This window comes from Polypterus senegalus, chromosome 11 (assembly GCF_016835505.1).
Source record: "Polypterus senegalus isolate Bchr_013 chromosome 11, ASM1683550v1, whole genome shotgun sequence".
NCBI classification, from domain to species: Eukaryota; Metazoa; Chordata; class Cladistia; order Polypteriformes; family Polypteridae; genus Polypterus; species Polypterus senegalus.
The window spans coordinates 101,849,063-101,876,723 of record NC_053164.1 but is presented as its reverse complement, the minus strand read 5'-3'; the positions used below and the strand labels follow the sequence as shown (position 1 = coordinate 101,876,723).

General features: G+C 39.5%; 1 protein-coding gene across 4 annotated transcripts in view; it reads right to left on the bottom strand.

Annotated features, from left to right (window-relative positions):
- Positions 1–27,661, bottom strand: part of atxn10 (ataxin 10) — a 192,551-nt gene that overhangs the window by 51,096 nt on the left and 113,794 nt on the right. For 2 of the 4 annotated variants that reach the window (XM_039769391.1, XM_039769394.1), the window contains one exon: positions 19,462–19,525. In XM_039769391.1, coding sequence (XP_039625325.1) covers positions 19,462–19,525 — 64 coding nt within the window. Of the gene's footprint in view, positions 1–18,070; positions 18,132–18,197; positions 18,571–19,420; positions 19,526–27,661 lie in introns of those variants that run through there. The other 2 variants (XM_039769392.1, XM_039769393.1) reach the window with 2 other exon arrangements.

Genomic DNA, 27,661 nt, shown 5'->3' with positions numbered 1-27,661 from the left:
TTCCTAGTCTAAGAACAACAAAACAAGTTCGGTGACTAAGTGCGTTGTAACACAGGCTATGATTGGTACATGGGAGGGAGATGACAAATCACAACTTTCCGCTTTCTAATTGGGCCCGTGACTGGTGCTTTGAAAAGATGCCCAGATTCCACAGCATCTCCCCTTGTCTCTCTGTCGCGGCCATTTCGCTTCAAGCTTTCTCGCCAAGCGGTTTACTTTACACTGTACTGTGTGTGATTTTTTTGTGGTTTCTTTGTGTTGAACTTCGCTTCAATTTTCACCCCCTGCAATGGCTTCCAAACGTGCTCCTTCTGCCAAGGCTGGTGCTCGCAACAAGGTCGACGACGTCATGACCGCCTACAAGCTGCTCTTTGACCGGAAAAAGAAGCAGCGGCAGCAAGTGCCGATCACAATGTTTTTGCAGCCTCGCAATAAAGAGCAAGTTCCTACTACTACTACGGATACACCTTCGGAAACCGTGGAAGAGGTGCCCCAGGAAATGTTAGGTAGGTCCCTATTATTAATAGAGTAAAGGGTGGGTTGTAAACAGTACAGAGAGGGTTTAAAAACGTCCAAATACACGTTAAATAATTAAATAAATATGGTGTCCCTACTTCGCGGAAATTCAGTTATTGCGGCCGGCCTTGGAACCTAGCTCCCGCGATAAACGAGGGATTACTGTATACACCACTTATATACAAGATTAACTATTGTATTAAGAAATATCAGGTATTCCCCTGGTAAAGCAATTTATATAATCCTAGTCTGTCTCTCCTTTGACTTGGCTTTGGCGAAGCACTGGAGTGTGACTGGACACCTGTAGCCATCGCTTACATCAACAACAAATTATACCAGGGACTGCTAAAAAGTCTTCTCAAACTGAAGAGAATTGCTTTTTCAAAATATTTCTAATCTAAATTCCTTCCAAAACCGAGGACATTCTGCTTGCTCCCAAAATGATACAATACTCTACCAGAAAGTACTTTGAAAGGTTATATGTGATACAAAAAGGAGTATTATAAATACCTGACAGACTTGATAATTGGGGTGCTCTGGCAGTACAGGGAGATTAAACAAAATCTCTAGTGATTAAGCAATTGTAAGGAGTGTAAAATCAACATACATAAAAAAAAAAAATGTTAACATCTCAAATCAAAAAACTTGAATAAAAGGAAACAGAGGTACAACAGTAAATAGTGCTTAAAGAAAGGACCTGAGAATTGTCAGGCTCCCAAATAAATACAAAAAGTACTAAATTCATATTGGGGTTCTTCACCAACATTCTGCTTAAATGGAAAGAAGATATTGAAATTGAAAAAGCATATACCTGTATGGCTTATCTCCCCTGGACTTTCATTACTAAATTTCTGAGGTTTCAAGATATAGAAAATATGCTTCACTACACCAAAGAAAAAGGCACACTCTTGTGTTAAGCAAACATGATCAGTATCTTTCCTGATTTCAATGCTTAGATTGCAGAAAATATAGTTATCTTATAATGATATTAAACAGCAGAGGTACGAGGTAAGAGAGGTACACTTTATGGCATTATATATCCAATTAGACTGAAAGTGATAAATGGAGATCAAATATATCTGTTTCACACATCTCAATAAGCTGAGAATACTTACAAAGCTCATCCTAGACTACATGAATGAAGTATGAATGCTAATATGTACTTTTCTATTACAACTACGGTCCATTTCTGTGTTTTCATTGGCTAATGAAGGGTTATTATTATATCAAATAATTGTGTTAATAGTACTTGCACTACTGAATGTATCACAGTGTATTTTCTGTCTCTCATTAGGAAAACAAAAACATTATTATTAGTATTGAAAGATAATTGTGAAAAAGTAACTAAAAAAACTTAAGACATGCAATTATCTGTTCAGGAAGCTTTCAATTAAACTATACTTATAAACTTAAAAAAGGTACCAACCCAGCTGTTTATTACTGTGGCTAAAGGGGCCTTACGAGAATTTTAAAACAAACTCCATAAAACTTACTGAATATGTCTAGTCTGAAGTGGTGAGGGCAGCACGGTGGCGCAGTGGGTAGTGCTGCTGTCTCGCAGTTAGGAGACCCGGGTTTGCTTCCCAGGTCCTCCCTGTGTGGAGTTTGCATGTTCTCCTCGTGTCTGCGTGGGTTTCCTCCCACAGTCCAAAGACATGCCGGTTAGGTGCAATGGCAATTCTAAAAATTGTTCCTAGTGTGTCTTGGTGTGTGCCTGCGCCCTGTGTTGGCTGGGTTGGCTCCAACGGACCCTGTGACCCTGCAGTTAGGATATAGCGGCTTGAATGGATGGATGAAGTGGTGAGCATTCTATTCTCAGAAAATATGCTGTCAAGAGGCAGGGTCTGTTAAAGCCCATTGTGGCACTACTTGTGTGATTTTGGGCTATACAAAAATAAATTGTATTGGAATTTATTGTACCCATAGCTCATGACCATAGGTGAGGGTAGGGACATAGATCGACTGGTAAATTGACAGCTTTGCCTTACAGCTCAGATCCTTTTTCACCACGACAGACCGATGCAAAGCCCGCATCACTGCGGACGCCACACCAATCCGCCTGTCAATCTCACGCTCCATTCTTCCCTCACTCGTGAACAAGAACCCGAGATACTTGAAATCCTTCACTTGGGAAAAGATCTCACCACCAACCCTGAGAGGGCACTCCACCATTTTCCAGCTGAGGACCATGGTCTCAGATTTGGAGGTGCTGATTCCCATCCCAGCCGCTAAACACTCAGCTGCGAACCGATCCAGAGAGAGCTGAAGCAAACAGGACAACATCATCTGCAAAAAGCAGTGACCCAATCCTGAGTCCACCAAACTGGACGCCCCCAACACCCTGGCTGCACCTAGAAAGGAGTGTGATCCCCCTGTAGTTGGAACACACCCTCCGGTTCCCTTTCTTAAAGAGGGGGACCACCACTCTGGTCTGCCAATCCAGAGGCACTGCTCCCGATATCCATGCGATGTTGCAGAGACGTGTCAACCAAGACAGTCCTACAACATCCAGAGCCTTAAGGAACTCCGGGCATATCCCCAGGGCCCTGCCACCAAGGAGTTTTTTTGACCACCTCGGTGACCTCAGTCCCAGAGATGGCGGAGCACACCTCCGAGTCCCCAGGCTCTGCTTCCTCCTTGGAAGGCATGTTAGTGGGATTGAGGAGGTCTTCAAAGTACTCCCCCACCGACCCTAACGTCCGAGTCGAGGTCAGCAGCGCACCATCCCCACCTTATACAGTGTTGACACTGCACTGCTTCCCCCTCCTGAGACACTGGACGGTGGACCAGAATCTCCTCGAAGCCGTCCGAAAGTCGTTCTCTATGGCCTCCGCAAACTCCTCCCACACCCGAGTTTTTGCCTTAGTAACCACCGAAGCCGCATTCCGCTTGGCCTGCCAGTACCTATTAGCTGCCTCCGGTGTCCTGTAGGACTCCTTCATCAGCTTGACGGCATCCCTCATCGCTGGTGTCCACCAACGGGTTCGGGGATTGCCGCCACAACAGGAACCGACCACCTTACGGCCACAGCTCCGGTCAGCCGCCTCAACAATAGAGGCACAGAACATGGCCCATTTAGATTCAATGTCTCTCACCTCCCTCGGGACGTGGTCGAAGTTCTGCCGGAGCTGGGAGTTGAAGCTTCTTCTGACAGGGGACTCTGCCGGTCGTTCCCAGCAGACTCTGACAACACGTTTGGGCCTACCAGGCCTGACCGGCATCCTCCCACACCATCAAAGCCAACTCACCACCAGGTGGTGATCATTTGACAGCTCCGCCCCTCTCTTTACCCGAGTGTCCAAGACATGTGGCCGCAAGTCCGACGACATGACCACAAAGTCGATCATCGAACTGAGGCCTAGGGTGTCAAGTGCACATATCAACACCCCTATGCTTGAACATGGTGTTTGTTATGGACAATCCATGACAAGCACAGAAGTCCAATAATAAAACACTGCTCGGTTCAGATCGGGGGGGGCCATTCCACCCAATCACGCCACTCCAGGTCTCGCTGTCATTGCCCACGTGAGCATTGAAGTCTCCCAGCAGTACAAGGGAGTCCCCAGAAGGTATGCCCTCTAGCACCCCCTCCAGGGACTCCAAAAAGGGTAGGTACTCCAAACTGCTGTTCGGCGCATATGCACAAACAACAGTTAGGACCCGTCCCGCCACCTGAAGGCGGAGGGAGGTTACCATCTTGTCCACCGGGGTAAACCCCAATGAACAGGCTCCAAGTCGGGGAGCAATAAGTATGCCCACACCCGCTCGGTGCCTCTCACCGGGGGCAACTCCAGAGTGGTAGAGAGTCCAGCCCCTCTCAAGGAGATTGGTTCCAGAGTCCAAGCTGTGCATTGAGATGAGCCCGACTATATCTAGCTGGAACCTCTCGACCTCGCACACTAGCTCAGGCTCCTTCCCCTTCAGAGAGGTGACATTCCACATCCCAAGAGCCAGCTTCTGTAGCCGAGGAATGGACCGCCAAGGTCCATGCCTTCAGCCACGACCCAACTCACACTGCACCCGACCTCCTTGGCCCCTCCCATAGGTGGTGAGCCCATGGGAAGGGGGACCCACGTTTTAGTCAAAGGTAGGCATTACAAATTTACATATGTGCAGATAGCTATCCAGAGCCTTTATGCGGGCTGAACATTCTCTTTCTTTAATTTTTTAATCTTTGATCTACTTACTGATGTATTGTAACGTACTGTATATACAGTAGGTAAGATTTAGCAAAAAGGCTAAACTTTTCATCGCTCCTGGTCGTCAGACATAATAATGGCATAAAATGGGCACGTCTTAGCTCATTAAAGAAAGACAGCGTCTTCTTACAAGAGACACATTTAAAAATTAAAGATAAACAGAAGTTAAAGGAATGAGGATTGGCATGTATTTCATTCCAAATGTGGGAATAAAATGAGAGAATATGGAATATTTATTGAGAAAGCAATTTCTTTTCCTGGCTCTGAGGAATTTATTGACACAGACGGCTATTTGCATTGCAACATAATATAACACATAATGCTGTAATACACAGGATGAGAAAAAAATTAATGAAACTAAACTACAGTTGTGCTCGTTTAAATGTCATGCTTCCTCATAGCCAGTACAGTACATCCTTCCACCTCTGTCTAACTGGAAAACATCTCTCTGCCATAGAGCCTTGAAATCTGTGGTCTCATAGGACAGTACTGTAGTAGTGACTAAACAATACATTGATTAAGAAACAAAATAATGTTACATTGCAAGAAATCACAAAAAGTAAAGTTAACCACTATGAAAACGCCATACTTTAAAGTTGTTGGTGTACATTGCAATAAACCCATAAAAGCAATAATGGTATTTTTGCAAATTCTTTCAAAAAATCTTAAGTTTACATGTTGTCTGCTCTCTTTCATTATTAAAATATGCAGTTTGCATGTTTATGCCGAGATTAACAACACGTCACAGCTGAGTGAATCTGCTTTAATCAAAGATTACACCTACATTGAGCCACATACACTGAAATGCTCCACGACCATTCTTTTACTACTGAAAGAATCTCTTTTGGTCATCTTTAATCTCTTCTTCATTATTTGCCTGTTAGTCTTCCTAAAATCCTTTTTAACTGTTGCTCTCATGCTGTCATATGCTCTGGAGTTACATACCTTATACAGCTGGTTTTCTAATTTGCAACTTAGCTTTTAGCTCCTTATCTATCCACCACTGAGTTCTCTTTAACTTCAAACTGCTTCTAAATTGGTGGATATACTTGTCCTGCATTATACATAAAAACTTCTAAAACTGATCCGCATTGCCTCAACTGTCTCCACGCTTGAAAGGCTTATCCCAATTTCCTACTTATATTTTGCCACATCTTCTCAAAATTGGCCCTACTAAAATTAAACTGTTTTAGTTTTTGAATAAGGACTATGCCAAAACACTATGAAATTTTTATTTTATGGTCACTAGGTCCTTGTGGTTTAATCTCATTTGTCCCTTAAATTCTATCCAAATTATTAAAGAATACTAAATCTAGACAAGTATCCTTACTTGTTTGTGCTTTAATATACTATGTTAAAGAACAGTAACTGATTACCTCCTAAAACTGCTATTCTTGTGCTCCGCTATTTGTAAAGCTACTCCATATAATGTCTGGTAATTAAAGGGTGTCATGACTATAATAACCCCTTCTGAACTTGCCCTTTTAATATTATTAATATTTATATTATTAAAAAGAAGTAAATTAAAACTATTGTCTGCATTAGGGGGTCAATAACACTCTCCTAAAATAAGTCATAAATACCCTAATGCTGTCTTGTCAAATCCAGACACCCTCACTAAGCTGTGGCTCACCATCTAATTGAAGACTTGCATTCAAATTCTACAAATGATGACTTCCCTACCTTTTTAGGTTTTGCCTGTCTTTCCACATTAATATGTACCTGTGTATGTTATACTCATGCCAATCTCTAAAGACTTCTGGTTTATGCTCATGTTTGTGTGTAATAGATTGTTTATAAATACAGTAATCCCTCCTAGATTGCGGGGGTTGCGTTCAAGATCCCCCCGGGATAGGTGAAAATCCGCGATGTAGAAACCATATGTTTGTATGGTTATTTTTTTATATATTTTAAGCCCTTATAAACTCTCCCACACTGTTAACAAATATTCCCCACAAAGTTATACAGCATAAATCCTTTGTATTCTCTTAGATATTAGGTAAGATTCATTGAAATTATGTATGTAAACACACTCTTTATATACAGTAAAACCTAAATATTATTTTAAAGATATGGAATGTCTCCGATATCACATATGTTACAGCCATTACGATAGACAGGCCACCAGCAATAAATACGTACAATGCAAGAAAAACTGTATACAGTAAATGTGTGTACAGTGACACTAAACGTACGTACATGTACTAAATACTGTAAGTAGAAAATTAATTATGGTTACTCACCAACAATGACACAATGACTTGTCCGATAACGATGAGTTTAGTTTTACTGCACAACAAAGGACAGCATTACAGTTCTTCTAAAGGAGCCCCTTCAGGCAACTGTGTAGCACCGCCGTTGTTGTTCTTCCGGCAGTCTTCAATCCAAATCCCTAAAGCAGATTCCATCCAGACTACTGCCTTATTACATCCACTTACAACTCGTTTTGCCCCCTGGTTAAAAGAACACTGAGGCCGTAGATCATATATTCCATTCCTACTTTTTAAATAAAAAGAATCGTAGCCTCATTGACGCCGTAATGGCGTCCCACAGTGGTGTAGCTTTTCCCTTTCTTCAACATATCCAAAACTTTTACCTTTTCAGCAATCGTTAACATCTTCCGTTGGCGCTTGGGCACGGCCCCTGAAGCAGTAGCAGGAGCAGATCATTTTTGAGCCATAATGAAGGGCTTGACTATGCACAAAGATAAACACAAAAGATCACAAAAGTTGACTCTTTACACAGCGAAATACGTTGATGCTGAATGATCGAGACGAGACTTCCTGGTTAACACCACGGAATCAAATTTGGCGTTCCGTCGCTGAGCCATTCAGCACACAGGAACTTAACTGCGTGCTCTGATTGGTTAGCTTCTCAGCCATCCGCCAATAGCGTCCCTTGTATGAAATCAACTGGGCAAACCAACTGAGGAAGCATGTACAGGAAGTAAAAAGACCCATTGTCTGCAGAACCCGCGGAGCAGAGAAAAATCCACGTTATATATTTAGATATACTTACATATAAAATCTGCGATAGAGTGAAGCAGCGAAAGTCGAAGCGTGATATAGCGAGGGATTACTGTACCTTTCTTTGCCCATTTCCTACCAATATTTGCTTTAATTGCTATTTCCCACTGCATCAACGAATTCATGCAGATGGTGTTTGTATTACAATTCGAGCCGGGAATCAATTACAAAAAATTAACGAAGTACAGTGGAACCTCGGTTCACGAACGTCTTGGTACACGACCAAAAAGTTCGGCAAACTTTTGCCTCGGTTCACGACCACACACTCGGTATACGAACAAGCCAGTTTCCCTTTTGGTTTATGCGCGCCGATGTTTTCCGCACGTGTTGCATTGTTCTCGCTCAGATGTGCGTGCTTTCGCTGTGAACTCTTTGTGCTCTATTCCATTTCCCTTCCGGTTCGTACTTACCAAGTACTGTATTTAAGCACGTGTTGAGCTGTTCATTGTTCTCAGTCAGACGTGCGTGGTTTACCTGTGATCTCTTTGTGCTCTACAGTATTTCGTGTGCTTTTGCAGTTAACCATGGCTTCTAAGCAAGTGAAGAGTGGTGAGAAGAAAGTTTTGAAGAAAACTGAAATTGAAGTAAAAATTTGAGCGTGGCGTTTGTGTTACTGATCTTGCCGCCGAGTACAAGAAGTCAAAATCTACGATTTCGACTATTCTAAAAAAGAAAGAATCTATTAAAGCAGCTGATGTTGAAAAAGGAGTTACAGTGTTAACCAGGCAGAGGCCTCAAGTGATGGAAGAAGTGGAAAAACTGTTGCTAGTGTGGCTGAACGAGGAGCAACTTGCAGGGGATAGCGTAAGCGAGGCAATGTTATGCGAGAAAGCCAGGAAGATTCATGGCGATTTGCTGCAAACTATCCTTCTATGAGTGCCGAAAGTGAGGATTAGACAGCTATTTCACTAAGTCTGATCCACCAGCTAAACAGCTAAAAACACCAGAAACCTGAGAAATCACAACAGAGAAAACACCTGAAGAAAAACATCCCTCCATCGCGGAGCCGGCCTCTCCCTCAAAACTGTAACCTCCTCTCCACCCAGTTCCTTCTCACTTCATGCCAGAACTTGACTCATGCAAGGTTAGTTTTCTTGGTGGTTTATGGTTTTTGTATTACGGATTTTTCAAAAGTTAATTTTTCAGTTCGTAGCGTGAATTGTTGCAATGTAAATTTTCTAGGTGATTTATTAAGTTACAGATTTTTCAAATGTTCCATTTGTTCCCTGTGCTTAAAACTCATTTTAAAGAAAGTGTTTACTGTACAGCGATTGGGTTGTAAGGCTATTAGCGTGAACTCCTGCAATGTTACTTTCTTGGTTGCTTGTGGTTGGTTTTTAAACAAATTTCGAATTTGTTCTAATGTTCCTTTTTTTATTCCCTTGTGCTTAAAACTCATTAAAAAAAAGTGTTTACAGCGATCGGGTTATAAGGCTATAGCACGAACTCTTGCAATGTTAGTTTTCTCTGTTGTTCAAGGTTTTCTCGGTGTTATTCAATGTTTTTACATTTAGTTTTCTACTAGCAGAATACCTGCGCTTCGCAGCGGAGAAGTAGTGTGTTAAAGAAGTTATGAAAAAGAAAAGCAAACATTTTTAAAAAAACATACGATGATTGTTAATGTAATTGTTTTGTCATTGATATGAGTGGTGTTGTCATATCTATCTATTTATATATATATATTTATATATATCTATCTATTTATATATATATATATATATATCTGTATATATATATATATATATATATATATATATATAGCAAAATACCTGCGATTGGCAGAGAGAAAAAAGAAAAGGAAACATTTTAATAATAGCGTAACATGATTGACAATGTAATTGTTTTGTCATTGTCATGAGTGTTGCTGGCATATATATATATATATATATATATATATATATATATATATATATATATATATACACACACACACACATATATAAACATATATATACATATATATACACATCTATACACATATATATATACACAGTTATATATATATACATATACACACATACATATATATATATACACATATATATACAAATCTACATATATATATCTACATATATATATATATATAGGGTGGGACTCGATTAAAAAATTAATCCAATTAATTAGAGGCTGTGTAAGAATTAATCTTGATTAATCGTATGTAATCGCACGTAAATTTGCCCCAAATCGCAAATGTTTTTTTTTATTTAAAAGGGTTTTAGTGGGCTTACAGAATCAAATAATAGACATGGACATGAATATTGTAAACTGAAGCTGTTTTAATTTCTGAAAAAAAGCTTTAAACTGCATTTGAATTCAAAACAGAAACAAAAATATCATCCCTGGTTAAAATTGGGCAGACTTAAAAATAAAGTGGTAGTTTAAGTACTTTAAGTACATTTTCAGAATAGTATTGTCTTTAAATAATAATAACCAAAATTTCAACATAAAGTGCAGTTTTTTTCTTAAAAAAAAGTTAGAAACATAAAAGGTAATTTGACCAACTTAATCTTTAAACGCCAAAATTATTTTGTACATTAGGCTAAAACAGTGTGATCATTGAACATTTTGTAATTAGATGTATTTAGAATTACTAACGGTCACGGAAGTCCAATGATCCCCAGTAAGAGCCACAAAGTCCGCTTTCTGTAATGCATCTAATTTTGCTTGCTTTTCAGTGTGCACAAAACCATGCTTTTATCAAGGCTTCGCTCGGGTAGTCGAAATGATCAGTCGTAGGAGCGCTTTATTCCGACTCTAACATTTTTGTAGCTGTGATGTGTGCATCAGTGTAATGGATGTACCAGGAAATCATGCATTGACAAAAGTTCCGTTTGCTTGGAATTGAAAGTGTGATTAAATCGTTATTTTTAACGCGTTATGGAGTACATGCATCGAAGCTTCTCAGCTGTGCTTGTGCTAAGAAAGGAAACATTTTAAAAATAGCGTAACATGATTCTGCGTTAACCTAATATTTTTCATCGTCCCAAACCAAGGAGATCGAAGGTAAAATGAATCGGTAGGCGCATACATTCTCAGTGCATCCCTCTCGAATCGAACCTCGAATGTCGCGTTAGAGGCGAAGACTCTACAATTAGCCACAGCGTGTGGCTTGTCTATGCTAAAGTATGTATTGTAGATCGGGTATATATATACATTTATATATATACCGCGTATCGCAGTGGAGAAGTAGAAGTTATGAAAAGAAAAGGGAACATTTTAAAAATAGCGTAACATGATTGTCAATATACAGTAATTGTTTTGTGAGTGTTATTGAATGTTGCTGTCATCAAGGATTTGATTATCATTATTTCTTTCAATCAGGCTCGTATTTGTAGATGTGTTGTGTTCAAGTTACATTCCGTGTTTGTCAATCGTTGTAAAGATAAGAGGTTTCATTCATCGATTAGTTTCTTACTGCATCAATAAACAGCTCGTCTTCCTCTTTATCTGAGATGTGACAAACTGCATGCACGGTTTTTTTACACTGTCTTCCTTTAGCGGGACATTCACTTTTTCCACCGTGTGCTTTGTTTCCGCAGTAGCTGCACTTATGAATATGATTGTATGTATCAGGCGCGTCATATTTTTTTGCTGCCTTCTCAATTGTGTAATTCGGTTTTTGTTCAGCACTCTTTGGAACTGTTGCTTTTTGTCTGTGCACTGTGTCAGTTCACATGAGCCGCTTGGTGTTCTTGCATTGAAGGTTCCCAGCTGTACTGGTGCCATCTCGTGTAATGTCAGCTAAGACCCGGCACTTAAAAGTTTCTCTCGCAGTTTCAATGAGTTTGTGCCAAACACCACCCTGACCATCTCATCTTCCTCTGCATAAGCACAGTCCTTCACCCGTGAATATTTACCGGCAGTGTTTGTATTGGATTGCCGCTGATGGGCGGCCTTATATGGGCAGGCACTAAATTACAAACGCTAGTGGCAGCCTGTCTATGAACTTAATTTAATATAAACTTACGGTTCACGCCGTGCTTTGTTTCCCGCAGTAGCTGTACTTATGAATATGCTTGTATGCATCATTTGCTTCATAATGTTTTTCTGCCTTCTCAATTGTGAAATGGCGTTTTGTGCTCATCGCTGTTTGGAGTTCTTCCTTGTTCTCTACGTACTTACGTAGGAGGCGTGATGATGTCACACGAAACTTCGCCCCCCACGGCCATCTCCAACTCAACTCCATTACATTATATGGAGAAAAATAGCTTCCAGTTATGACCCTTACGCGTAGAATTTCGAAATGAAACCTGCCCAACTTTTGTAAGTAAGCTGTAAGGAATAAGCCTGCCAAATTTCAGCCTTCTACCTACATGGGAAGTTGGAGAATTAGTGATGAGTCAGTGAGTGAGTGAGTGAGGGCTTTGCCTTTTATTAGTATAGATTAGATGTGCATTCTTTCGTATAATTAACTATATTTGTGCTTAAAAATCTTTAAAAAAAATATATTTACATACAGTTCGTACGATCTGGAACGGATTACAGTAATCCCTCCTCGATCGCGGGGGTTGTGTTCCAGAACCCCCCGCGATAGATGAAAATCCGCGAAGTAGAAACCATATGTTTGTATGGTTATTTTTATATATTTTAAGTCCTTATAAACTCTCCTACACTGTTAACATTATTAGAGCCCCCAGACATGAAATAACACCCATTAGTCAAAAGTTTAAGCTGTGCTCCATGACAAGACAGAGATGACATTTCTTTCTCACAATTAAAAGAATGCAAACATATCTTCCTCTTCAAAGAAGTAAACGTCAGGGGCACAGAATGTCAGAGAGAGAGAGAGAGAGAGAGCGGGAGAGCGCGAGAGTAAAGCAAACAATCAAAAAATCAATACGTGCTTTTGTGTTTTTAAGTATGCCGAAGCACCGCGATAAAGCAGCATTTTGTAGAGGAGCGTCCGTATCCTCTAGGCAAACAGCCTCTGTGCAAACAGCCTCTCTGCTCACACCCCCTCCGTCAGGCAGAGAGAGTGAGAGAGACAGAAAAAAAGCAAACAATCAAGCACCGCGCAGGGAAGCACATCGTATATCATTGAGGAGTTTTAGTTAATATGTAATACATGCTCTGATTGGGTAGCTTCTAAGCCATCCGCCAATAGCGTCCCTTGTATGAAATCAACTGGGCAAACAAACTGAGGAAGCATGTACCATAAATTAAAAGACCCATTATCCGCAGAAATCCGTGAACCAGCGAAAAATCTGTGATATATATTTAGATATGCTTACATTTAAATTCCGCGATGGAGTGAAGCCACGAAAGTCGAAGAGCGATATAGCGAGGGATCACTGTAATTGTATTTACATACAATCCTATGGGGGAAATTGCTTCGGTTCACGACCAACTCTTACCAGAGTTTTGGAACGAATTATGGTCGTGACAAAGTATAAAATGATCAAAATGACTGTTGACTTTGAATGCCCAGGTAAACACTGACTTTACACTAGAATACAATACATGTGCAATGACACTACTTATTTAGGAAAAGATCCCAGTTGTCCCACAGGAGAAAGACTTTCCGAGACTGTGGTCAGAAAGCTTACAGAGCCGTTTCTGGACAATGGCAGAACCATAACAACAGTTGCATAAAGTGCCACAGGAGCTTCCACCTGCAGCTGAAGTCACTTCAGTACACAGGTACTTTGTCAGCATGCCTGTGTCGATCAAATACAGGAGGCTCTGCAGTCTACTTATGACTTTACGCTGGAGGAAGATAAGTAAACAAATCAAAGTAAATCTATATAATAAAAGTCCAGCGCAGCGTCCGTGTCCGCGTTCCTTTTGGCTGTATAGCCGCCCCGTAAAAAAGCCCCAGTCCGTCCCCTCTCAGAATTCCTGCTTACCCCACTCCGTTCTTTCCCCTTTGCTTTTATTTTTCCTGTTCCCGAAAATCTTTTCAAAACAAAAGTAAAGAAATAGACAGAGCATCACATTAACGTCTTCTCCCTCTGCCTATTAAATAATCAATAAAATGAAATAAAAAAATCACGAAAGAAACAGAAACCACAACCTACCCTTACAGCGTCCACCGCGCTTCTGGCGTTACAGCCAAACACGTGGTGAATGCAGGTTATGAGGTGTGACGCTAATTAACGCCTGTACTACAACAGATTATATTGTTGATATACTATTAACTATTTACAGGGATCAACTCTTTTGGGGAAGTTCATAACAAAAAAAAAAATTTAATTATAAATAACATGTGCACTTGAGTATTTCGAGCCCCGAGTCTGAGTCGGATGGTTCCCCTGGTCAATAATTCGTGTGTTTCACTATGCCCACTATGCCTTTCCGTCTTCAGCTACCCATGTGCACTTGTATGGAGGAGACCTTACGGAACAATGCCGAAACAAAACACAACTAAACCTGCTGCTGTGAGAGAGGACACATTACAGCGTGATCACGAAGCAAAGAGGCAAAGGAGTGACAGCCTCTCGCAAGAAACGGACACTCAGCATTCGCACAGATTAGCTCATTGACGTGTCTCTGCCGCACAAAGAAAGACAACTGAAACCCCTACAGAGAGTGAAGACAGATTATGCCGTGATCGCGAAAGAAAGAGGCAAAAGCGTGCCAATGAGACACCTGATGAGAGGTCCTTACGATTACAAAACAACCGTAATAGACAAGGGAAATTACTACAAGATACTAATAAATACTTCACACAGAACCTTGCTTACCAAGAAGTACTCGACTCTGTCCACTTGAATGCCACGGGATTTTGTGACTCCACAGACATTACTATGTACAATGAAGGTGATGGACGCGATGACACAGTGCTGCATGTCACTGACGAAGTTAATGATGACCACTCAAATGACCTACATCGCTTTGCTCTTCAGAATGAACTACCACTACATGCCCCCTCAACAAGCACAGGACATCCTCAACGGTATCATCCTCCTCTTCCTTACAACCTTTTACACAACGTATACGATTCTCATAAGTCTCCGTCCCACACTTCGTGAATCATGGGTTTTGTTTTGAAATTTTGTTTCCCATGCAAAAATCAAATGTGGTGCGATGAAGGACCCAGTTCACGACTGGCAGCCGCGTTTAAACAGGGAGTCCTTCAATTGTGGTCATCCAATGCGCAGCGTAGCGCGCGCCAAGTTGCTAGTAGGTAAATAACATTCAATATGGCTTTTATATAAGTAACATATACATGTTTTTCATATAAAGACCATCACAAAACATAATCACAAACAGAACTTTGCACGATACCTTGGCAACCTCGGTATGCCCTGCTTTTCTTCGAAGGATATGTGTGTAGCAGAGTGAATGGCAGGACAACGCCCAACCTGTTGCTACATCCAAGCAATGCCATCTTTCACCTTTATGCCTGGTGTAGCTGTGTTGTTCTTATGTGTGAATGGACATTTCTTGCGGGGTGGGCTCCTGTTCTCTTTCCCCGATGTAGAACCCTCATCCTCATCTGAATTCACCTCTGTTATAGCACATCTTTATTTGAAAACTAGCAGTGTCAAATCAGGGGGAGCGTAAACGTGACTGAGAGAATAAAAATGAATTAAAAAAAAAAAAAAAAGCTAATCTTTACAAGTACGTTAATTTAAAACCGGCTGTAACAGACTCAAATCAGATGTATGTTTTTATTCTATACTAGTAACAATAACAGCAGCTCACTACACAAAACAGATGCCCTCGAACTCGAACCTGCAACCTCTTGATTATGAGTCAGTCGTTCTTATCGCTGCACCACCCAAGAGGTTGTGTCTGCGCCGTACCCTAACCTGATTTCTTTATCTACATTTATATTCTTGAATAAAAGCACACTTGTTTGGTTATACTTGTACCTTTTGTGAAAGTGCTTACTCGATATTTGGACTTCACTCTTCACACATTATACACTTCCATGTCAAAATTCTGTCGTTTGTACTAAAACATGAAAAAAGTTTGTCTTTTAGGTATGTGTTCAAAATTTCTGTCATGCTACAATTACATAGATCTTTGTAGACATGGAACACACATGACATGCATGTGTTCCAAATAACAATGTATTATTTACACTATACAGTTGCCGGTACCTGACTCCCAGATGAAGAAGGCTTGAGCTGGGAGCAATTTTGCCATTTCTGCAGCGGTAGGAGGATGGTATAGCAGCCTGCTTGCTGCTTGCGCTTATCAACACATTTACAAAACAAAATACGTTGACGAAGACGTGAGAATGTATTTAAGGTGGACCGGTTTACAAGTTTTTTCATAGGCTTATTCTAGTGTTAAATGGGCATAAATTAAAACTTCTATTAAAACTCTGAAAATACTATTCATCACCATCAACAACTTGAAAATTATACTCCACATAAAGTGTTTTTCAACTGATGTGTCATGGAAATAACAGCGTAGTGCCCCTAGGCCCCAACCTGAGAGAGACATGCTCCTCAGGTGGTCAAGACCTGCCCAAGGAGGATGGGACTACCTGGAGAAACTGACATAAAAGCAGCTCAGTGATCGCCTTTTTGCAGACACAGCACTTAGACAGCACTATAGCTAGCAGCCAGGATATGTGTCAGGGGTTCACCTGCCTGGGTGCATGTTCACCAGTGACTCTTGCAGAGACAAAGACTAGTGGGCATATGAGTTGCCCCTGACTCTGTGTCAGTGAAGTGAGGCAGAATGAGGACTGCCTGTATGAGTGGGCAAAGGGACAAAGTAGCTGGGAAATGCATCCAACGTGCTCACTAAGTGCTGTGTCTATGAATGGCAATCTCAGAGCTGCTTTTGTTGCTGTCCCCTGTCTCACCCCTTTGGACAGTTTAGCAAATCTAAGAGATTTAATGCCTTTTTGGTTGGTAGAATCGTGGTGTGCATTGGGATTTTTTTGGTTACTAAAACTGTGCCACTACAGCACAAAGGTTGGAAAACACTGCTTTACCTACACTTTTGCTCTTGGCATTCTAAAAAAGATCTTCATAGCTGCCATCTCACTTAAAAACTGAAACGGTGCATTACTTGGATGGCTACACTGTGTTCTTTGCATAAATTACTGAACACACTACAAACTGGAATAATGAGCAGGGATAATCATTATACTTCTGTTTTGTAGATTTTTGTCATCATATTAGGGAAGTCAGCATTGCAAGCTACTTAGTACACCAACAAGTTAAATACAGAAGTACTAGAGCAGGAGTATTAAACGAAAATTTAAAGAGGTCCAACCAGCAAAATTTTATCCTATCAAAGTTCCGAACCTCTGTATTTTTGTACTATGTTTCCATTCTCTATATATGTAGACACTGAATGTCTATAAAAAAAATAAACAAGGTAAAATTACCAGAGCAATTTAACAATATTTATTTTCAATTTTTAATAAGGACTTTAAACATGTGGACCCTTTCGATTTAATTGGTCTTGTATTTTGCATGGAATACAAAAAACTATTCATCCATCCATCTATTATCCAACCTGCAATATCCTAATTACAGGGTCACAGGGGTCTGCTGGAGCCAATCCCAGCCAACACAGGGTGCAAGGCAGGAAACAAACCCTGGGCAGGGTCCCAGCCCACCACAGGACTGCATTAATTAGTAAGAAAAATTTTGCATTGCGGTATATGTATAAAAAAAAAAAAACGTCTTTGTGCACTACACATGTCATTGTGTTAAGAAGAAAAGATATATGAGAAATCATTCAGTTAATAGGAATTAATTTTAAATATAATTTTTCATTTGTTATACAGAATTAATATAGATTTTTTTTTTACATTTCTTGTCAATGAACTGCTATTATAATTACAGTATTGTTACTTTATTCCCTGCCTTTACAATAACATATAAAACAAACAACTCTATTTAATTAAAAAGTAGGCCAATCGCATTCAAATTTTGAGTAAAGTCAAACAGAACCATCTGAATAAAACTAAAAAGTGAACTTACAAGTGAAGTTACAACTGTCCCATCAGAAAAAGATTTTTTTTATGATGGCCCAAAATTCATGCTGTTTTAATTGAACATTCATTTACAAGCTGCTGGGCTGCAAATGAATTTGGGAGATCTCAGGTAGATCTTTCATAGTGGGCACTCGTGGCTAGACCTGGATGTGACATTATTTTTTAATGCATTAAGCAGGACACATTAATCGTAAAAATTAACACATTCACTTTTCCAGGCCTAATTACAATACTTGATATATTTTTTTACCATTTTTTATTACAACTATTGTGATTTTTAAGAGATATAGTCAAAAATACTTTGCATGCTATGTATTACAGACAGTAACTGTGACAATATACACCAGTGGTACATGTTGGTAAATATTAAGTTCATACTAACTAAACAGAAATTAATTTGTCAAAAATAAAATACACACCATTATCTAGAATATGTCTGCATGTAAAATTGGACCCAAGAAATGGCATCTTAAAAGAATCCTAAATAATAACAAATTAATAAATAATTTTAATGCATTAAATCATATACAGATGATATGTGGGAAAACAAGAGAAATCTGTATTTCTACATGAAATGTTTACAAGGTGCACAATGAATAAAATAACTTAGAACAACAACATAGAGGTAACAGTTCCTTGCACCTTATATGACAATTACAGATGTTACCTTATTGTTATTCCAACAACAGTGTGGCTTATAACATATAGAAGAACATCTTTGTAAAAAATATATCTAAACATATTTAGGAGCTGTTATCTAACAGTGATAAAAGTAACAGGGATAATTTTCTGCTTTTTTCCATTATAAAATATTATAAATATTGTTAGAAAATGAACATGGTAGGTAATGTTACTAATTTTATAAATTTTTACTTTGCAAGAGGTTTTTTTCAGTAATGTTCAGAAGATGGAGGGTGACCTGTAATTGTGAAATCATAACCATTTTACAAAACCATTTTAAAATGAACTAAAAAATATAATAAATACAAACAGAATGAAACATAGCTTCTGATTTACAATAGTACATAGCTTCCTATATTTTTACTTTTCCATTCATTTACCAATATGTAGCAAATTTAGCAATCTACCTAAAAATGGTTAGAGTAATTTGTTAATTAAGAAGTACATACTGGAAGTTCTTTTTTCCCCTTGTTTGGTATTTTTGCATGTGAGTGATACATTTGCTGCATGTTAAAGTATCATTTAGTTTAGCTACACAATTTTCTTAATAAAAGTGTAGCATATAAAAATAAATCTGAAAAAATGAACTCCAAAAAGGAATCACTATTATGATGGTCCTCAGAAATACCATAAAGTATTGTATACTGTCAGAATTAACTGAAGTCTGCTACTAAGTCACAAAAGCAAACCAAGTGAAAAAAGCAGTCAGTCATGCCTTCTCAACTGTTCTGATATTAAACATTCAGGGTCTTTTTCATATTTAATTGAATCTATGTAAATATTATAGTTTCAAAACTTCTAAAACTTTCCAATAAGACATGACAGTTAAAAAAAGATTTACATAACAATTTCCCCACAGCTGAAACAGGGTTTGCATCCTTGCATCATTGTATTCACTTTGCCCTGTCTTTATGTTTAACTTTCACACATCTATATTTATATATATTATGTGAATTTCCCCTTGGGATTAATAAAGTATCTATCTACCTATCTATTTTACATACTTGGAAAGCAGTTTATTCTTAATTCTGAATATTTAGAAAATGTAAATATAAAATGTAGAAAGAATATTTTCTTTTGATACTTGCCGTAAATGTAAGTAAAAGTCTCATGCATCTGTAAAGGATACAAGGGTTGTTGCCATCTATACAACAGTTATCCAAAATGAGAGGTATTCCATCTAATTCCCGAACCTTAAAAAAAAAAAAAATTGTTAAAGTAGTACTTAATAGTGGAAAATGTATTGGCATATTTTTATTTAAAAAATGGAAAAAAAATAGCATACTACTTCATAAAAAATAAGCGCAATATAAACAGTTGTTCATATTCTTATGTGTAGTGTACAGAAACTACTACTTTCTAAGTAGGAATTAATTATTCATCACTGGTAAGAGTATGTCTTATACCAGTTTTCGTTTTTAATTACCAAATCATTAGCTCTAAAAATATGACACAAAAAATTAAATGAGCTAAATTGGTAGTAAAATGAAATGGTACTTATGTGCTGTGGTTAGGAACATGCGCTGATACAGCACACTGCCGCACCCACCACATGACAAACAAACTCAGGATCCAAATTCGGACCCAAGTGCACCCATGCAACAGGTGACACCTCAGCACCACACAAGTTCAGATGTAATGGAACCAATGTGAGTTTTTTTTTTTTTTTTCCTTTTGGTGGCCAGAGTGCCAATTTTGACACCAACCCCCAGGTTTTTCCCTGCAGGTTGGAGGGTCTACATGCACGGATGAATGCAGATTAACATCATACCCAGGACAGACCAATTGCAGTTTAAGAGTCTTGCTCAGGGGCCCAACAAAGTAGAGTCATTTTTGGACTTTACGTGATTTGAACCAGCAACCTTCCGATTACCAGTGCAGATCCCTAGCCTCAGAGCCACTACTAAGACAAAATTAAGGCAGCATATGATATGCAGTAGCTAATGCTAAAAATGATCCTGACAGATCTTTGGGCAATAAATCAGACCAGTACAGGACACCTACCAGCAGACATACAAAATGAAGCAATTAGTACCCTGTGATGGATGGATATTGCTACTACAGAGGCACTGGCAGTACAGTCAAATGTATAAAAAAATGGCCCGTGTTACCCATGGCAGTACTGTGACTCATTATATCACGTTTCTCCTCTCTATTAAGTGTAAAATGTCTTTCTGCAAGTAGATGGAGCAGCAAGCCAACAATGACTTGACTGTATTCTGTTCTCAGGTTTTATTCTTGAAAAAAGTCACTGGTGATTTTCTGGATTCAAATTGTTTGGGAAATTTCTTAGTTATCCATTGTCACACCACCTCTTCACTTTATTTGGAAAATGTGAGTTTCCACTCAGTGTTTCAGAAGAAATGTGAGGTCACTGTTGATTTCCTCCTTGATAAGCATTTAAAGATTTGCCTTATTGTTTTGTGAAAATAAAAAGCAATCAAGCACTATAAATATGTACTGCATCACTTCAGACACAGTGTATAATAGAGTACAAGCTTCAGCACGATGTGAAAGAAGCTATGCTAAGATACATGTTGCCTCTTCTATAATATGCTATGTATCCATCCTGATTACTTTATAGGCTTTATCAGTTTCAAAAATCTAGCAAGCATTTGATACCATTTAGAATATAAACCAGTATAGAAGACAAATTAGACTTACGGGTCACATAGTCTTTTAGGATACTTTTAACATTAAAATAATAGTACTTAAATATTTTGGTTTGCAAAACACAGTGAAATATATCAGCATTTATTTTTCTAATGTCTGAAGAGACTACTAAAATGGTCAAATAAAACAAGTAGAATGTTCCAGAGCAGTGGTTCCCAAACTCGGTCCTGGGGACCCACTGTGGCTGCTGGTTTTTGTTCCAACCAACATCCGTTTTAATTGGACTCTTAGCCTAATTAAGTGAGTCGTTATTTCCCAGTTTCTGTGTTTTGGAATCAATGTAGAGATTACAAAACTAAGCTTGGTAGATTTTTTTTTATTAAAATGGACTACGCAGTTATATGGGGAATATGTAATTTTTTTTTAAGTTGTTAACAGTATTTTCAACCTAATTTTCATTCCACTTTTCCAGGTGCTCTGGTTATTTAATTGATTATTTTCTAATTAGTGGGTCGTTGCAGCTTTCATCATCCCAGGTGTCTGCTATGCTGGTTGTTAATTGTCACTATTAGGGTTAAAAGAAGGGAACAAACTACACAGGAAAAGGGGAAAAAATAGGAAAACAACAAAAGTACTATAGTGCCACAACTGACACTCCCTCAAAATGCAGGTAATGTGCTTCAACAAAAGTGTCTTATAAATGTAAAAACCATACTGTTGTGTTTTTCTGAATTCAGAATAAATTAAATGAGATCAGTTGTAATCGATAATTATCACTGATTATGAATCTGGTGGAAACAAAAACCTGCAGCCACAGTGGGTCCCCAGGACCGAGTTTGGGAACCAGTGTTCCAGAGTGATGGTTCAAGAAACTGGCTGATGTAATGTTCTTTCATGTACCTAGTAATGCATACTCAATAGCATGTATACAATTTTCATAACAGAATAAGGGCTGAATTCTGGAGATACTGAAGAATAAGGATATAATGGAGAAAGACTTTTATTTAAGGCTGGTTGTGCTCTATGCTAAAACACCTCTTATTCTTTAGTATGATATGTAAGCATTCATTCAGCACTGTTATCCAAATTAATCTATACTAATAAAAGGCAAAGCCCTCACTGACTGACTGACTGACTGACTCACTGATCACTAATTCTCCAACTTCCCGTGTAGGTAGAAGGCTGAAATTTGGCAGGCTCATTCCTTACAGCTTACTTACAAAAGTTGGGCAGGTTTCATTTCAAAATTTTATGTGTAATGGTCATAACTGGAACCTATTTTCATCCATATACTGTAATAGACTGCAGCTCGATGGCTATGGGAGGCGGAGTTACGCCTCGCATCATCACACTTCCCACGTAATTGAGTGTCTGCCCATATAAGGTAAATATTCACGGGTCAAGGACTGTGCTTAGCATATTCATAAGTAAAAATATCTGAATCACAAACTGATGTTTATTCATGGACAAAATATAATCTATACTAATAAAAGGCAAAGCCCTCACTGACTCACTCACTCACTGACTGACTCATCACTAATTCTCCAACTTCCCATGAAGGTAGAAGGCTGAAATTTGGCAGGCTCATTCCTTACAGCTTACTTACAAAAGTTGGGCAGGTTTCATTTCGAAATTCTACACGTAATGGTCATAACTGGAACCTACTTTTTTCGTTCATATACTATAATAGACTTCTGCTCAATGCCCGTGGGAGGCGGAGTTACGCCTCCCACGTAATTTAGTGCCTGTCCATATAAGGCCGACTGTCAGCGGCAATTCAATAGAAACACTGCCGCTAAATATTCATGGGTGAAAGACTGTGCTGATGCAGAGGAAGATGAGATGGTCAGGGTGGTGTTTGGCACAAACTCAGCGAAAGTGCGAGAGAAACTTTTAAGTGCCAGGTCTTAGCTAACATTAAATACAGCCGTGGACATCGAATGAGATGGCACCAGCACAGGTAGGAACCTTCGATGCATGTACACCGAGCGGCTCACATGAAATAACGCAGTGCACAGACAAAAAGCAACAGTTCCAAAGAGTGCTGAACAAAACCGTGATTACACAATTGAGAAGGCAGCAAAAAAATATGAAGCGTGTGATACATACAAGCATATTCATAAGTGTAGCTACTGCGGAAACAAAGCACACGGTGGAAAAGTCAATGTCCCGCTAAAGGAAGACAGTGTAAAAAAAAAACCGGTGCATGCAGTGTGTCACGTCTCAGATAAAGAAGAAGATGAGCTGTTTATTGATGCAGTAAGAAACGAATCGATAAATGAAACCTGTTATCTTTACAACGATTGACAAACACAGAATGTAACTTGAACACAACACATCCTCCAAATACGAACCTGATTGAAAGGAATAATGATAATCAAATCCTTGATGACAGCAACACTCATAACACAAAACAATTACTGTATATTGACAATCATGTTACGTTATTTTTAAAATGTTCCCTTTTCTTTTCATAACTTCTTTAACACACTACTTCTCCGCTGCGAAGCGCGGGTATAAATATATATAAACTGCTCAAAAAAATTAAAGGAACACTTTGAAAACACATCAGATCTCAATGGGAAAAAGAAATCCTCCTGGATATCTATACTGATATAGACTGGGTAATGTGTTAGGAACGAAAGGATGCCACATCGTTTGATGGAAATGAAAATGATCAACCTACAGAGCCCTGAATTCAAAGACGCCCCAAAAATCAGAGTAAAAAATTATGTGGCAGGCTAGTCCATTTTGCCAAAATTTAATTGCAGCAACTCAAAATTGTACGCAGCACTTTGTATGGCCCCTGTGTTCTTGTATACATGCCTGACAACATCGGTGCATGCTTCTAATGAGATGACAGATGGTGTTGTGGGGGATCTCCTCCCAGATCTGGACCAGGGCATCACTGAGCTCCTGGACAGTCTGAGGTGCAACCTGGTGGCATTGGATGGACCAAAACATAATGTCCCAGAGGTGTTCTATTGGATTTAGGTCAGGAAAGTGTGGTGGCCAGTCAATGGTATCAATTCCTTCATCCTCCAGGAACTGCCTGCATACTCTCACCACATGAGGCCAGGAATTGTCGTGCACCAGGAGCCACTGTACCAGCATAGGGTCTGACAATGGGTCCAAGGATTTCATCCTGATACCTAATGGCAGCCAAGGTGCCTTTGTCAAGCCTGTAGCGGTCTGTGTGACCCTCCATGGATATGCCTCCCCAGACAATCATTAACCCACCACCAAACTGCTCATGCTGAATGATGTTACAGGCAGCATAATGTTCTCCATGGCCTCTCCAGACCCTTTCACTTCTGTCACGTGCTCAGGGTGAACCTGCTCTCATCTGTAAAGCACAGGGCACCAGTGGTGCATCTGCCAATTCTGGTATTCTATGGCTAATGCCAATCGAGCTGCATGCTGCTGGGCAGTGAGCTCAGGGCCCATTAGAGGACATGGGGCCCTTGGGTCACCCTCATGAAGTCTTTCTGGTTGTTTGGTCAGAGACATTCACACCAGTGGCCTGCTGGAGGTCATTTTGTAGGGCTCTGGCAGTGCTCATCCTGTTCCTCCTTGCCCAAAGGAGCAGATACTGGTCCTGCTGATGGGTTATGGACCTTCTATGGCCCTCTCCAGCTCTCCTAGAGTAACTGCTTGTCTCCTAGAATCTCCTCCATGCCCTTGAGACTGTGCAGGAGACACAGCAAACCTTCTGGCAATGACATGTATTGATGTGCCATCCTGGAGAAGTTGGACTACCTGTGCAACCTCTGTAGGGTCCAGGTATCGCCTCATGCTACCAGTAGTGACACTGACTGTAGCCAAATGCAAAACTAGTGAAGAAACAGTCAGAAAAGATGAGGAGGGAAAAATGTCAGTGGCCTCCACCTGTTAAACCATTCCTGTTTTGGTAGTCATCTCATTGTTGCCCCTCTAGTGCATCTGTTGTTAATTTCATTAACACCACAGCAGCTGAAACTGATTAACAACACCCTCTGCTACTTAACTGACCAGATTAATATCCCATAAGTTTCATTGACTTTATGCTATACTCTGATTAAAAAGTGTTCCTTTAATTCTTTTGAGCAGTATATATATATATATATATATATATATATATATATATATATATATATATATATATATATATATATATATATACCTGTATATATGTACTGTATATATATACCCCGAACTACATACTCTCAAATAGACAAACCACACACCGTGGTGCAATGGTAGAGACTTTGCCTCTAGTGCGGACGTCCAAGGTTCGATTCCCGACAGGGGGTGCACTGAGTATGTACGCGTGCTTCTCGATTCATTTTACCCTCGCATCCCCTTGGTTTGAGACGTATAAAAAATGTGCGGTTAACGAGAAAGACAGATCACCAATTGAAGCTTTATGAATAATGGATACAAAGCTGCGTCCCTAAGACTGATCGGAGGCAAATTTCATTTCAAAAGACTACCCGACGGAAGCCTTGATAAAAGTGTGCTTTTGTGCACACTGAAAAGCAAGCAAAATTAGATGCATTACAGAAAGCGGACTTTGTGGCTCTTACTGGGGATCATTGGACTTCTGTGACTGTTAGTAATTCTACTTACATCTAATTAAAAAATGTTCAATGATCACACTGTTTTAGCCTAATGTACAAAATAATTTTGGCTAAGGTTACTCAGAGTTTAAAGGTGAAGCTGGTAAAATTACCTTTTATGTTTCTGCCTTATATTTTTAAGAAGAAAAACTGCACTTTATGTTGAAATTTTTGTTATTATTATTTAAAGACAATACCATTCTGAAAATGTACTTAAATTACTTAAAATATCACTTTATTTTTAAGTCTGCTTTTTTTATGCTTGTGAGTTGGTTATTGCAAGCGGTTCGGATTTTTTTTCTGCTGTGCTTAAAACTCTTTTTAAAAACATTGTTTACAACGATCAGGCTTTAGGTTTAATAGCGTGATCTCCTGCAATCTTACTTTTTTGTTTGCTTGTGAGTTGGTTTTTGCAAGCGCTTCCGATTTTTTTTTCTGCTGTGCTTAAAAGTCATTTTAAAAAAAATGCTGCGCGAGCACGTGCTACAGAGAGATTAGAGAGCCGGGCAGCTGACAGGGAAGGGATTGGGGGGACGGATAGGTGTGTGTGTGTGTTTGTGCGCTCGCGCTACACAGAGAGAGAGCTCGTGAGCTAGCCTGCACCTGTAGCTGAGGTAGGGAGGGGCTTTGGTGGTGTGTGTGCTACAGAGAGAGAGAGCGCGTGAGCGAGCCAGCTCCTGTAGCTGATCAGGGAGCCTGGGTGTTTTGTGTCAGTGTTATTCAATGTTTTCACATTAGTTTACTATTACACTGTGCATTCTATGGTGTAATTAACTATATTTGTGCTTAATCTTTACATATTTACATACAGTTTGTTACATATTGCACGGCCACATCAGGCTCACTCTTGATATCCGGAGGAACATTGTGTCTTATGTATTGAATGACTGGGACAGGTTCAAGGTGTGGACTGATGACGGTACAGGAGATAATTATTCTACACAGGAGCACTAGAAGAGTGAAATACTTAAGCCCTTCACCTATGCATCTGCATGTGAGTTGATGACTGTCGGTGAATTGTTCAGTTGTCGCTTTCAAGTGTACCGAAATGGCCAAATATTTTACACCTTTTGACAACCGCCAATGCCTCTTAAACATCTTCGATTGACAGGTGACGATTTCAGTAGTGGACACTTTGATGTTTATGAATGTTTAAGCTCTCAAAAGCTGGATGTAAAGTTATCGATGAAACCGGTTGTATACTTACAACGCTTGACAGATGCCGGAAGTCTCTTCAACACAAGTCCTACAAATACTGTCGTAATTAAAAAAAACCATGAAACTCAAACCGATTATGACAGCAGCAATCCAAGCTGTGAGATTTGAAACAAGATTACTGTTCACATGGCCAACTGTACGTTGCATGCTCAAGAGTAAGCTCAGCGCACAGCTTGGTCATATTACAACCGGAGGGCCAAACTCACAATGTGGTATACAAAGAGATCCTTAACAAATAATTATTGGTATATTTTCCTCAGTTTAAAAAGGTTTAATTTTCTTCTTAATAAAAATTTTAAGGCAGTACTTCGCCGCTGCGAAACGTGGGTATTTTGCTAGTTCTTATTAAATAATTCCAAATAGTCTGTCCGCTCCCTGTCATAGCTTTTCTGATGGTTGTGCTGCTTTCAGGCATGTATTTTCGTATTAAAGCATTTAACCAATCACATTTCAGCCATCATTTGTTGCCAGGCAGAGATGCCTTCACAATTCGTTGTGCAGGCACTCTAACACAGAATAAATGTCGATTAACCTGTTGCTTCAACCAATCAGATTTTGAGTTGGTGTCAGTGGGGCCCTCTAGCAGGCGTACGGCAACGTCACCGTATTCAGACCCATTGATTGGATAGAAGCCGATATGAGGAACTTTATGAGGCAAGTGAACGCACTGCAAGCGTTCCAAGCGCAAGATCCTCGCGCACACTACGGCCAACTCCATGGCAGGATTCTGGACAATATTACTTGCCAGACACAGACCAGATTTCAAGACTACGAAAACCTGATGTTTGTCACACTCCTCGAGCCCCAGCGGTTTCGGGAATGCAATAAAATTTTCACGCATGCAGCCTTCTCTAGTTTAACACAAGAGCCACGGAGCAGCTTTTGATCTGTTCGGGCTAA